Below are 13,038 nucleotides of genomic sequence, written 5' to 3' on the forward strand. Positions count from 1 at the left end.
CTCATTTAATGAAGTAAAATGTCACGATTGACTCATTAATCACATCACAAATACATTTTACTATATATTAAGTTGTTGGTAATTAAAAAAGTAGCTTGAGATAATATTTGAGCTGACTGTTTGCTTCTAAATCACTGTTAGCATTGTTAGCTCAACTGTATCTCAATGGCTGTGTCTCAATTCAGGGTCTGCATCCTTCAAAGGACCCAGCCCACCCGGCCGACGTGGGCTGCGTCCTCCGTCGGCCGGGTAGACCGGATGTTAACGGCTGTGAATTTGGACAGGCCTAGCCTTCATGAACTCCCTCGGCGAACGTTCCGTCGCCTAGCAACCGTGGAACCGCTGGGCAGAAGGGAGAAGGAACTTTAAACGATGGAGCTCCACGTTTTATTTAGCTTTTTAACCCCAGAAACCCAAATTTAGAAAACAACTGCAAAATATTTTTTTAACCTTTCACATGTTGTTCTAGGAGGCCAGATAAACGGGCCTATTTACACATTTTAACAGCCAATAGTGTTGCAGAACTGAACAATAGGACCTATTAGCAATGTAAATGTGGTTTTAAAAAGAAAAAAAAATGGGGAAGGTTTATTTTTGTAGACTTAAATCTGATGTTGTAATATTACAACCGTGGGTCTCTGGGGGTTAATCATTTCCTTGACTGTTGGAGAGCTAATTCAGAGAAAATACTTTAGACAAGCTGAGCCTGAGCAAAGATGTGATAATAGTTTTTAATACTTTCTAAGAGTCTTAATTTGACCAAAACCGATTTATCACCTTTTAAGACTTTTCAAGACCCAGCGGATACCCTGTAATATTAAACAATTCACATTTGTAAACAAAAATAAAATTCAAGAGTTTAATGCAGAACTGATTTTATTTAGATATTTCTTTTATATGTACATGTTTAATCTTTCTTAACCATTTTTTTCTAGCAAAGTAAAAAGCTGACAAAGTTCTCCCTTCTCTCTGTGCCCTCTGCTGCTCTGCCTCCCTCTGCAGCCTCATGTCCTCCCAGATCAGCTCCAGAAGCTGGTCATCGCTGGCACCTTCCCCTGGATGCCCATTTTCTCCAGAATAGTCTTAACAAACATGTAAGAAAAAAACAGATAGAGAAAAGAGGACAACGGGTTATTCCTTTCATGTTTTCGCAGAAAAAATAAACTCAAACGAGTTTTTTTTTAAATATGAGATATTTTTGTACCGCCATGCCACAGCCGCCGAATACTCCAGTGATCATGTGGTCCATCTCCGCCCTAAGCTTAATAAATTCCCTGGTTTTCTCTTTTGTTCCTAAAATACAAACTTCTATTAAAATCAGGGGGAAACGTAGCGGGAGAAGTACGACACCGAGCCATTGGCGGTTCTAGGGGCGGGGCCACAGGGGCACTGGCCCCTGCTGAAATATGATTGGCCCCTGTAGTGCCCCTGTCCTGTCACTCATCTGTCCTTTGTGCGGTGATGAGATTATAGGTGGATGCAATTCCGAGTCCAAACACTAGTGGCCGTGTGGCGCTAAGGAGCAAAATATTGTGTGAAATCTAACAGAAGAAGATTTGAAAGATTCCAAGAAGGGAGAACTTTTCAACCGACATCGGATCTGATGAGAGTCCACGTTATGAGGAGTTTGTTGGTAAGTCACGAATCACTGTTTACTCACAGTTGCCATGTAAGTCAAGTCTGACAATAAGTCCAATGGAAAGCAATGCCGACATTAGTTAAAGGTAATGTTAAAAAGGGCTTGTGAAAAAACGTTAGCCCTTGCTAATCCATGTACTTCTTTTGTAATCTGCATTTCGTGTGTTAATAGTTGGCACTGTCTGATAGAGAACATGAAAAGAATGGGTCAGATACAGGCGGGAATTCTGCAGTTTTTTCCCAAGAGAGTGAGTGTGTCAGCTGGTGAAAACAAGCATGGAGAAATCAGAGAGAGAGCAGCAGGAGGCAGTAGACCAGAGGCTGGAACAGGGCAAGGGACCTCCATTCCCCCTTTATCAGGTCAGAAAGAATATAATCTTTATTGTGCAACAGTCATGTCAGATAAACACGAGAGACAGCCTCTTGTAGGACATACCATGCTGGGAAATCAGCGTACGTGTAATATAAACGCGCCGTGGCGGCATGGTGTTGCGGGAATTTTGTGGCATTCGTGCTGCCACGGTTGATACTAATATCACCGCAACGCCGGACTTGTGAATGCATATTACAACTTGGCGCAACAGAAGGGGGTATCATGATCAGGTGGGCAGTTACTGCCGAGTTCCGGCCGGCAACTATATTGAAAATGAAAGTAAACATGGGCCGTAAGTTTGGCTTTTCTAAACAGAATCAGCTGAGATGATGGCCGGGGAGCCTCTCCGTAAGAGTTGAAGCTCAGATCACCAGAGACTGCACGGGGACAGACACCTTCTGGAGCGGCTTGTTAAAAAAGCTTAATGAGTGTGGCTTTGATCGCAATAAAAAGCAAGTTATGTCCAAGATAAACTGAAGTCCGTGGCAGCGCAGAGACCGCTCCCAAGCTCCCTTTTCACCGCCATCGCATAATCTTTTGTAAAAAGATCATGATTGCACCACATTATCCAGCAGGACGGACTGACCACTTATAAACGACCTAATGCTGCCCAGTGTGTTCTGCTTATAATTGAGGATAACCTTTTCCCATTTTATCTTGGAGCTGATCCAGTTAATGTGGAGTCATTTTCTTGCACAGAAAATTTGCATTGAGCTTTTTATATTTATCAGTAATAATTGGGTCAGTTATTCCAAGCACCAAAAATAAAGGATTATTGTTTAAATTGATAGAAGTTGTTAATCGTGACAAATCATTAGTGGCAAAGTTGCTTCCCTTTAGTAAATGATTTTACGTTTTTCAAAGCATCTTTCCGTTCATCATCAGCAATGTTGCAGTTAAGTTTCCTTTCCCACAATTCCTTCAAGGTTTCCCTAAATTGTGACATTTTGATGTATTGTAAAATGTGTGGGAAAAGTCCTTGTTTGAAACACTGAATTTTCTAATTGGTTGATTAAGTAAGGTCAAGGTTAAGTTTTCCAAAGAGATTTTGTGTTTTGGATATTCCTTTGTTAGTCCAACTTTTCCTGCCATTATTCTAGGTAAAAATAAAAAAAATCACCATTATCTCAAATTTGTTAAATGATGTTATCTTGTACTAATGGCACATATGTTTACTGATTTCTTCCGCTTCATGGTGATGTGGTTTACTATAACATTAACATAATGGATTTAAATTGTATTGGTTTCTTTGTCTACATCTACCACATCTCATCTTTATAGTCCAATCTTTCAAGTCTTCAATTTCAAATAAATAAAAATGTGGTCTCATAGAAAACAAAGTTTTGGCTGGATTTAGCTGGAGTTTGACATATATTTGTATTTTAGCTGCAAACTGGGACAAGACTCTCTCCAATTCAGACAACCAGAGTGAAGTTAATGACTCAACCTTCCATCCTGCTGGGCCACCAGAGTCACCAATCAATGCTAATCCTGCAGGATCAAATGGTAAACATTGATCTTTGAAAGTAATAAATGCTTGTGTATGTATTTGGCTTATGTTAGATAATTTCTCATTTGCTGTTTTCAGACATCTTCCAGTGTGATGCACAGAATCCTGCGCAGACATCAGAACGGTGTTCTGTTCCAGTAGGACCTGGTGGTGTGCTTCTCATTTTGTAAAGGCTCTTTAAATTTAATTGAATTTTGCAGTCAGTCACTTGCAGATTCTGAATGCCATGAATGTTAAAGGTTGAGAGATATAAGCAACTGACTCAGACTTATTTAATTGACTTCCCACCAGACATTTCCCAGTCAAGAGCAGAGGGTCCTGTGATATTCTTCTGGTGTTTTTTCCACACACAAACATATTTTAACCTGATATTTGTGGCTTTGCAAAATAAATTGAATGCTAAAATTTCTCAAATGCTGTGTGTGGTTGTATTTTGTCAATGTACAGTAAACATTGATGTACAATTGCATTAATGTTTTTCAACATGGTGTTGGGGTAAACTGTATCTACCATACAAAACTGGGAATAGTATGCAAGTATGTTGGACTGTACGTGGCCCCTCTATAAATATTGTGGCCCCTTGATGGCCCCACCCTCAGAAAAATCCTAGATCCGCCACTGCACCGAGCGGCAGAACGTACGAGCCGAGACCGCAATACAAGCACTTTTACTGTTACATTTCTAACTAAAATAACGTTCATGTATCACAAAAAGTCCTTAACCTAACAGTTTTCAAGTTTATACTTACATTTATATGCGCAATCCTCTCCGACAGCTCCCGCTTCACTGTCCGCCATTGTTTTTAAGTTTTTCTGCCGGCCGGCCCGCAAGGCATCTTGGGAAATGCTACCTATTGAAGGATACACCCGACCCATCCTTCAGTCAGGCGAAAAGAAGGCCGCATTCGTCGACCGCATTTGAAGGAGTCTTCGAATTGGGACAGGCCTAGTCGCGGCGCTGTGACGTAACCGGCCGACGAATCCGGCCGACGGAGGATGCAGACCCTGAATTGAGACACAGCCAATGTTAGCCTCTAGCCTTCTTTACTTGATATTAGAGTAACACAAAAAGATGTCATGGCTTCTTAGGGGTACAGGAAGTAACCTTTGCTCGTGTTACTGGCTTTGGTTCATTAAACAACTCTGGAGCTTTTTGCGAGGTGTAGTTACATGCCAGCAGCGCTAGCTCGCAGGATACACAACAACCTCACACCAACTGATGTTAAACAGTAGTTACGTCCCTTCTTTTATTTTGAAAGGAGAAAAATTGACAACCCCTTGGTCGACTGAGAATGTAATATGTTTTAGTATAAACTTACTGTTTAGGGATTATTTCACCGTAAAATTCTCACTTGAGACACACACACACACACACACACACACACACACACATATATATATATATATATATATATATATATATATATATATATATATATATATATGACACACACACACACACACACATATGTACACACACACACATATGTGTATGTGTGTACAATTTTTTTTATTTGATCGGATGAATATTTAATGACTCCTGTAAGTGAACTGTTAACTTTTGTATTTTGGAGTTTTACTGAAACTAGATTTTGTATCATTAAAATGACTCATAGGTATTGGTGTGTGGTACATATTAATAATTTGACCTTATGCGATGGTCAGCCTGACGTCATTGCTCTTCCTCCCCCTGTTAGAGGACCATCTGTCCTGTGAGCAGTTGTTTATTGTCCGTCTGCACACCCCGGAGCCTCCAGGCTGCAGGAATGACTGCAGAGAAGATGCGGGCAGCGGGGCTCCGGCTGGCCACCGCACTGGTTCTACTTTCCGCAGCAGCGTGCAGGACACGGGCCGAGGTGATCGACGATGTCCTGGGGAGCCTCTCCCGCGGTGTGTCCTTCCTGGTGCGACAACACGACCACATCAACCTGGACGGTGCGGTGGGCTTCGTCATGCTGCAGGGTAGGTCCAGATCCTCCCTGAAACCCGAAGCGCTGCAGCTGCAGGACGCTCGTGGAAAAATGCGCAGATATGCAGCTTTCTACTGGCTTTGCCAGCCTCAGAGGAGAAACTATAAGCCTCAACATTTACAGCCAGTCACACTCTACTCCAGAAGATCCATAGATTTCTTCACAAACACAATCACTAATTAAAATAATTTTAGTTATAACATAAATACAAACTCTTGAAGTCAGATTAATAGCGTGTTATTTACAATAAATAAAAATACAAATATAGAGCATATGAATTATATAACGCAACCAATCTTAAATCGCTGCTTCTCCCTTATTGTTCCAATAAAATTTATACGATTCCTTTAGAACTTTTGAATCAGAAAATACAAACTGAAATTAATAAATGAGTATAAAATAAACGCGTCATCCAAACGATTTAACAACTTCAAACACACGTTTTAGTTAATTTTCCAGTTTAAAAGCTCTTAATAGTTTTTCCAGACATCTGTTCATCAGGTGCGGAGGCTAGTGAAATTCTACTGGTGTGGTACTAATCATTGAGCCCATGTTTTCACAGGTTTTCATAAGGATCAGGTCTGTTTTCCTTTGAAAATAAATAAAATCATGATTTGTAAACTACACTTTGTATTTGATCAGGTTATTTTGGTCTGCTATTATTTGCTTTCTGATCTGACATATTTAAGTGGCACAAAACCAAAAATAACAACAGATCTGTAAATTGGCAATTACATTTTTGCTAAATTGTCAAACACAAAAAGTTAGAATATGATGCAAAAATTCATTTATTTCAGTAATTCAACCTAAAGGGTGAAACTAACACATGAGATAGACCCATTACATGCAAAGTCAGATAATTCAAACCTTTATTATTACTGATGATTCAGTCTTACAGCTGATGAAAACCCCACATTCAAAATCTCAGTTAGAATAGTGTGAAAAGGTTCAATATTCTAGATTCAAAGTGTCACACTCTAATTACAATAGAATTAGAATAGAATTCAACTTTATTGCCATTGCACATGTATACAGGTACAGGGCAACGAAATGCAGTTTGCATCCATCCAGAAGTGCTTTAGCCGTGCTATAGATGTATTACAATATATATTAGCAATAATATAGATGTATAAGTATATTACAGAAATGGATCTATTATGTATGTTATAATGTACACGGTATGAAGTATGTTATGAATATTCTATGACTATAAGTATGTACAGGCTGTAGTTAATACAAGCAGTCCATGAGTTTAACGTGGGTCATATGTCAGGAGTCTGACAGCTGTTGGGAAGAAACTGTTCCTTGACCTGGTGGTCTTAGTCCGGAGGCTCCTGTAGCGCCTCCCAGAGGGCAGCAGGGTGATCAGTGCATGTAATTGGCTAATAAACACCTGCAAAGGGTTCCCGAGCCTAGATGGTCTCTCTGTCTAAGTTGGATTGCTGACACAAATGGATTTTTGCACCATATTCCAGTATTTCAACTTTCACCTGTAGGAAAGTTTCTTTGCTTTTGCTCTCTGAGCGTTTGGGTCTAAACCTTTCACACTAGCTCACACAGAGCGGGTTTGTTTTCCCTCTCAGCTGAGCTGAAGGAAGCGGTTCGGACGTGGCCTCACACCGACCCAGTCAGCTGGGCTCAGAGGACCACCACCGTCGCTCTGCTCAAACGTCTTGACCTGAGTCTGGACAAGGCTGTCGCTGCCCTGAAGCAGAACGACCCCAAATACTACCGAGGTAAGACAGCGTCAGAGCTGCGGTTTGAAAGTCATTCAGCAGGAACATTTACCTTGTGAGTCTGAATTGATGTCAGCAAAAGACTAAATGAAATAATACCTAGCATAAATCCAAATGATATAGTTCTACTTTAATGAAAATTTAACCTTCTTTACAGTTCCAGACAATTTCCTTTCCTGGGTCAGATTTTCTAGCCAGTGGAGGACGTAACGTTCTCTGCTAACAGTCCTGTTCTCTTTTAAAAGTTGGAATTATTTTCTGACCTGTAAACCAAAGAAAGAGCTCAACATGCTTTTCCGGATCAGATAGTTTTCTCATCAATGATTCCTTCCAGAGTTCGAGCCTCTGCTGACTTGGACATTCTGGCTGATTCCTCAGGGGTGGCACTCCACAGATCCCAGTCTGGTTTACCCCTCTACCATAACCACCGAGTGTTATGATGAGCAGCTCAGCGACAAGTGTCTGACGCTTCTGCTGGGAACCTGGTACCAATCAGTTCAAACTGCTCTGACTTTAATTAGATGGCTTTATAACGCTGACTGGATCATTTCCCCTAGATGTTTGATCTGATAGTTTGATACAATCTCAAAATCAGCCATGCTTGTTTTCCAGTGTGAAGACACTTACCCGTTTGGTTCATGTGTTTCTGGGTGGACAGGAAAATGAACGGGACACCTTGTATCGTCACCAAACCCTGCCGGGACACCATGACTCGTTTTGGTTGTCCACATTACTCTCTGTCTCACCAGCTGCTCTACTTTATGATCGGCAGAATGGTGAGAACATCAAAGACTGTTGCATTAACTGAAAACACCAGAGGACCAATGACAAAGCTCTGTAACAAAACAAAAGTGTCTGTTATTGTTAAAAGATGAGGGTGCGGTCTTTGTGCTCATGTTATAAACTGTTAAATTTCCATCTCAGAGAGGCTGCAACAACCTGTTGAAAGGCGACATGCGTGCATCCAGAGTCAACATGACTGAACAGAACTATCAGGAGATCTTCTGCTCAAACATGATGAAAGCCAACCAGGACATCGTTAGAGATGGCTTGACTGAGCAGACAGCTGACATCTTTATTGAGAACAGTGAGAATCCATTCACACATCCATAACTAGTCTAAGTGTTAGTAATTACTGTCTTAAAAGAAAAGCTGTGAGAAAAATCAGATGAACTGAAAACAGAAGTTTAGGGATGACTTTGTCTCCAATGATCCTGACTCTGTCCCTCTTCTCCTGTCTCGGTCGGTTGACAGTCCTGATTTGTGGATTGTCTGGTTTCTCTGACTTTCACAAAGCTGACTGGCTGCAGCACATCCTCAGGATGCAGGACCTGGAAGTCGGCTGCTTTGGGAGAGACCGTGAGTACTAGTCGTAACAAAAGTTGAAATTACCTCTGTTGCAGTATTCCCCAGAGATAGATAAGAAGGAAAAATACTTTTGTAACCAGCCCAGCCATTCTCTTGATCTGGTAGTATTCTGTTAGCTTTAGCTTAGCATAAACAATGTAAGTGAATGGTAACAGCTAGCATATCAATCATTCAAATTCAAACAGATACCTACTTCTGTACACGCAAATGCATGGCTACTATACAGCTACAGTTTTTTTTTGAAGGAACAGCAATGTAAGTTACACTAAAAATATCCAAGTACATGACAGACAAAGTAGGTGTCTTTTGGGGTCGCTGCATCATGTCCTTGTGCCTTGCAATAGTGCTTTGTAGTCCAAAGTTTAAATCAACTTCTGGAATTTTCATGTTAGTTATTATCTTAATTTGCAGTCGACACGATTTTTGAGGTCAACAAGAAAAATTAAGATCATTGAGTCATTTTCACAGTAAATGCTAGCTGTTAACATTCACTTACATTGTTTATGCTAAGCTAAAGCTAATTACACAACATTCCTTTAACATTAGCCTTACTGACAATGTAACAATCTCACTGTTCTCTGATTGACACACAAAGAAACAACCAAAGCTTTTAATGGAAATGATTCAATTTCCTGCTGTTTGTGCTTTTAGAGAGCATCATCTCACAGATTATTGGAGACGAGCTCCTGGAACAGCTACAGCCTCACAGGAGAGTGAAGAGGAGGGAGAAGATCCTTACAGGTCACTGGTTTTAGACCATCAGTGTTCTCAGGCAAAATCACCAACTTTACACATTTAACAATAAACACAAATCCACACATTTTTTTAAATAACAAAAAGAAAAAAAAACTGATGTGCAAACCATACACAGCAAAGAATAATAATAAAAAAAATACAATTTAAAAAATATCATTTTTTTATTCTCTAAAATAGATTTTTAAAATAAGGTTTGTTATATTTTAGCTGCTTTTAAAAGAAGACATAATAATTAAACTTCACCTTTTGTGCTGCCATGGCGTTCTCGTCTGCCTCCATAAACACTCCACATGTAAAAAAAAACAAAAAAAAAAACAAAAGAACAAATACATGTCCATCTGTTTTCTGCCAGTGTTTGGTTTTTAGGAATTATTTGCCCAAAACAAGCTGTTTGTAAAAGCTCCCACTTTTGATGTCACATGACGTCCCATTTGTCACCTCCTATGTAAGAGCCCCTTTCAGATATTGGAGCTTCTCAGCTTATAGCAGCCTGAGTGGGGGATGAGTGACCATGGCCAGCTCCAGATTGTTTTCTTAAGTGTTTAATCAATACATTTGTAGTTGTCTCTAGTTAGAATGACTGCCTTGTAAGCCGTACTCTGGGGGGAAAAAGCCGAGAAATGCCTGAATAAGAAACAGAGGAGTCAGCTGGAGGACAAAGTGGCAGAACACGCCAGGATTTGGAGTCCTTTTTCCTGATATTTGGACATCTCATCTCTGACTGGATAACAACAACGCAACTCTACATTGACTCACTTTGCTCTGCAATGTAGTTTTATCACTACAAATAACACAAGCCAGAAGGAGTTCTGCTGCATGTGTGGTGGAATTGCTAATGCTAATTATTAGCGTCTGTTCTATTAGCCAACCAACAACAGCCTTCCCTGTCATGAGTCAAAATGGGCGAGTCCATGAATGTTAAGTGACAGTGACCTGTCAGGCTTTTCAAATCCTGGAGCTTCAACATCTATTTTCTATCAGAAGCTAATGCAGGAGATCGGTGTCAGAGACAATTTTCATGTTCAGCCTGCATGAAAAACTCAGAGTGACTGATTATAATCAGAAATAATAATTAAAACAATTTTTTCAGTGTTCCACATCCTTAAAGTGACAGAGCCTTGAAATGACCAATTCTAGAAGGTACTAAAATGTCCCATTTGTCATCACACACGAGAGGGTGCTCGCTGCAGAACCACAAAGGCGGAGCTGCACCATAAGGTGGAGCTGCACCAGGGTCAGCCCCGCCCATTCACGCAAACTCAGCCTAGCCCACTGACTTCCGTTTTGTTTTCCAACTTCATCGCAAACTAACCTGACCCACATGAATTATGGCTGTTACTACTTTACAAATGTTAATGCTATGTTCTATGCTCCAATTAAACAAGATAAATATAACTTGCTACATGACAAAGCCTGAATACATCTTGAAATGAAACGATTTCTTTTAGCAGATATCTGCCCACAGCCGCTCTAACAATAATGTGGTGCAACAGCATGGGTGATTGTCACATGTGCTCTGGTAGTCCATTGGTAAGATCATCTGAAGCAAATTTTGCTTCCCCCTCAGCAGATGCTGGTTCGATTCTCGGTGAGGTCGGCATCAATCTATTTAGCCAGCTGAAACATTGAATTTGTTTATATTTTAGTTGTAATGTTTATTTTCAGCAAAATATTTATGTCTCTAAAAGTTCTTTGAATTTGGTCGTTCCTAAACAGCATTTTAGTTGAAACTCTGCTCACAAATGGACTCACAATGGCTAAATAAACGAATAAATAAATAAACACATTAGTCATTATATTGTAAACGGTATACCAGTAAATTGTTGTAAACAGTACTGGCAAGTGTAGCTAGAAATTAAGAAAAGGGGTTGTAATCTACCTAAGATTTCTGCCACTGGGAGTCGAACCTGCGCAAAACTGCATGCAAACCTGCCTCCATAGCCTCTACCCCACCACATCTGATATAAAGTAAGTGGCGTTACATGTAATTGTCCTATCCAGTGTGTCTTTGGAGATGGGATGTATGGTTTATTGGCGGTGTCTCAGTAGAAGTCATTTCAGAAATAATTTGTCAGAAAATTCACAGAATATCCAGATTTGAGAACCAAGACCAGACCCACTTCAGGGGAGGAGACCAAATTGAAGCTGAGATGGGAGGAAAATGCATGAATGAGGCCAAAAATGGCTTTGGCGTGTTTCTTATGAGGAAATGACAATATAACATGATAAAAAGTTCCAAAAGTTAGATTTTTAATTATATGGAACCTTTACAAAAACTGTTCAGTTAACTTCTCACCTCCGTCCTCAATCTTGTATTTTTTAGCTATAAAACCCTCTTTGGTTCCAGAATGCTATCAAGTCTGACAACTGGAAGGAATTGTACTGACTCTGATGGAATGGACGGGGCTGACTCTGGAATGGGCGGGGCTGACCCTGATGCAGCTCCACCTTCTGGTGCAGCTCCACCTTTGTGGTTCTGCAGCGAGCACCACTTGTCACACACTGGTGAAATTCATCTTCCCGCTTGACCCATCCCCGTGGGGAGTGGTGAGCTGCAGCTTTGGCTGTGCTCGGGAACTATTTAGTGGTTTAACCCCCCAATCCAACCCTGAAAGCTGAGTGTCAATCAGGGAGGCACTGGGTCCCATTTTTTAAGGTCTTTGGTATGACCTGACCAAGATTTGAACCCCAATCTGCCATTCCAAGGGTGGACACTGTACCACTAGTCCAATAAGAAGGTTGCTGAGATCAATTCATGTGAGAGGTATTTAGTGCAAAGAACTTCATGAACCTGATTTGTAAAGACCATTATAACTTTAGAAAACAGTCATATTTGATTTTGCTTAGTTTTAACCATCTCATATTTTCAGTGTTCTGTATTTGTTTTGAACTTTTCACCCAAAAATATTTAGATTTGACTCTCTGACCGACTGTAGGGTCCAGAGGAATCCGCTCTGATTCTGACTCGTTTACCTTCTTTGCTCCGACAGACGGTTGCTCCAGTCACATGACAGCGGTGGCGGTTGGTGCTCTGGGAGGATACCTGAACTTTTACCTGACAGAACAGGACATAACGAAGAGGCCGCTGTCCTGAACCACAGCACCTTGCCCAACAAAACACATTTTATGGATATCGGTAAAATCCATGCAAAAATCTTTTCTGCCAAAGTTGGGACAAACCTTTTAAGATTAATATTATCGATATTTTAAACTAAGGCTTAAAAAATAACGGTAAAAAACTATATGAAATTTGTAACAAGTCCATCTAAAAAAAGTTTAAATCAACACGAACTACAAAAGATGCATTTTCTTTTAAACGAGGCAATTCAGTCTTGTTTATTGTTTCTGAATATTTTAGGACAGCATTTTTCCAGATTATGAGCAAATTTCTGCTGATTTTCAGGTTTCAGCAACGTTTGGTCTCAGATTTTATAACAATTCTTCAAACTGTCGGCTCAAACATAACAGTTTGTAAAACTCGACACAAACCCAGGAAGTTTGAATAAAACTTGTTCCTGAATGCGTTTCAAGTTTTCAGTGACAGAAGAACGTAATTTTTTTTCTGAAACTTGAATTTAATAAAAAGTCAGATTACTGCATCCGTATTTCAAATTTATATTTAACTTACACGCAGCTGACATCTATGACTTGTTTTAAAAATATAAATAACTTGTGTTCTATAAATAGT

The 13,038-nt window shown here is 40.1% G+C and overlaps 1 protein-coding gene and 1 long non-coding RNA gene across 3 annotated transcripts; both read left to right on the forward strand.

Moving 5' to 3' along the window:
* Window positions 1-1,362: 1,362 nt before the first annotated feature.
* On the forward strand, window positions 1,363-3,935 carry LOC139069994 (uncharacterized). 2 transcript variants are annotated; one of them, XR_011520656.1, is made up of 3 exons: window positions 1,363-1,633; window positions 3,398-3,517; window positions 3,600-3,935. It is a non-coding gene; the product is annotated as an uncharacterized lncRNA (long non-coding RNA). The 2 variants fall into 2 exon arrangements; XR_011520655.1 differs by lacking the exon at window positions 1,363-1,633 and having other exon boundaries at window positions 2,907-3,517.
* Window positions 3,936-5,201: 1,266 nt separating this feature from the next.
* Window positions 5,202-12,576, forward strand: c5h16orf89 (chromosome 5 C16orf89 homolog). Its single transcript, XM_015942316.3, has 8 exons — window positions 5,202-5,482; window positions 7,074-7,226; window positions 7,561-7,711; window positions 7,885-8,002; window positions 8,151-8,313; window positions 8,481-8,585; window positions 9,246-9,335; window positions 12,341-12,576. The coding sequence occupies exons 1-8, from the start codon at window positions 5,287-5,289 to the stop codon at window positions 12,442-12,444; spliced, it is 1,080 nt and encodes a 359-aa protein (XP_015797802.2). The 5' UTR covers window positions 5,202-5,286; the 3' UTR covers window positions 12,445-12,576.
* Window positions 12,577-13,038: the final 462 nt, after the last annotated feature.

This window comes from Nothobranchius furzeri, chromosome 5, assembly GCF_043380555.1.
Source record: "Nothobranchius furzeri strain GRZ-AD chromosome 5, NfurGRZ-RIMD1, whole genome shotgun sequence".
Lineage (NCBI taxonomy): Eukaryota > Metazoa > Chordata > Actinopteri > Cyprinodontiformes > Nothobranchiidae > Nothobranchius > Nothobranchius furzeri.

Excerpts from the sequence above, each read along its gene's own strand:
- c5h16orf89 (XM_015942316.3), top strand. The coding sequence starts at position 5,287 with ATGACTGCAGAGAAGATGCGGGCAGCGGGGCTCCGGCTGGCCACCGCA. Across the intron at positions 7,227-7,560 it reads CGACCCCAAATACTACCGAG|AGTTCGAGCCTCTGCTGACT; the intron begins GTAAGACAGCGT and ends GATTCCTTCCAG. Across the intron at positions 7,712-7,884 it reads ACGCTTCTGCTGGGAACCTG|GAAAATGAACGGGACACCTT; the intron begins GTACCAATCAGT and ends CTGGGTGGACAG.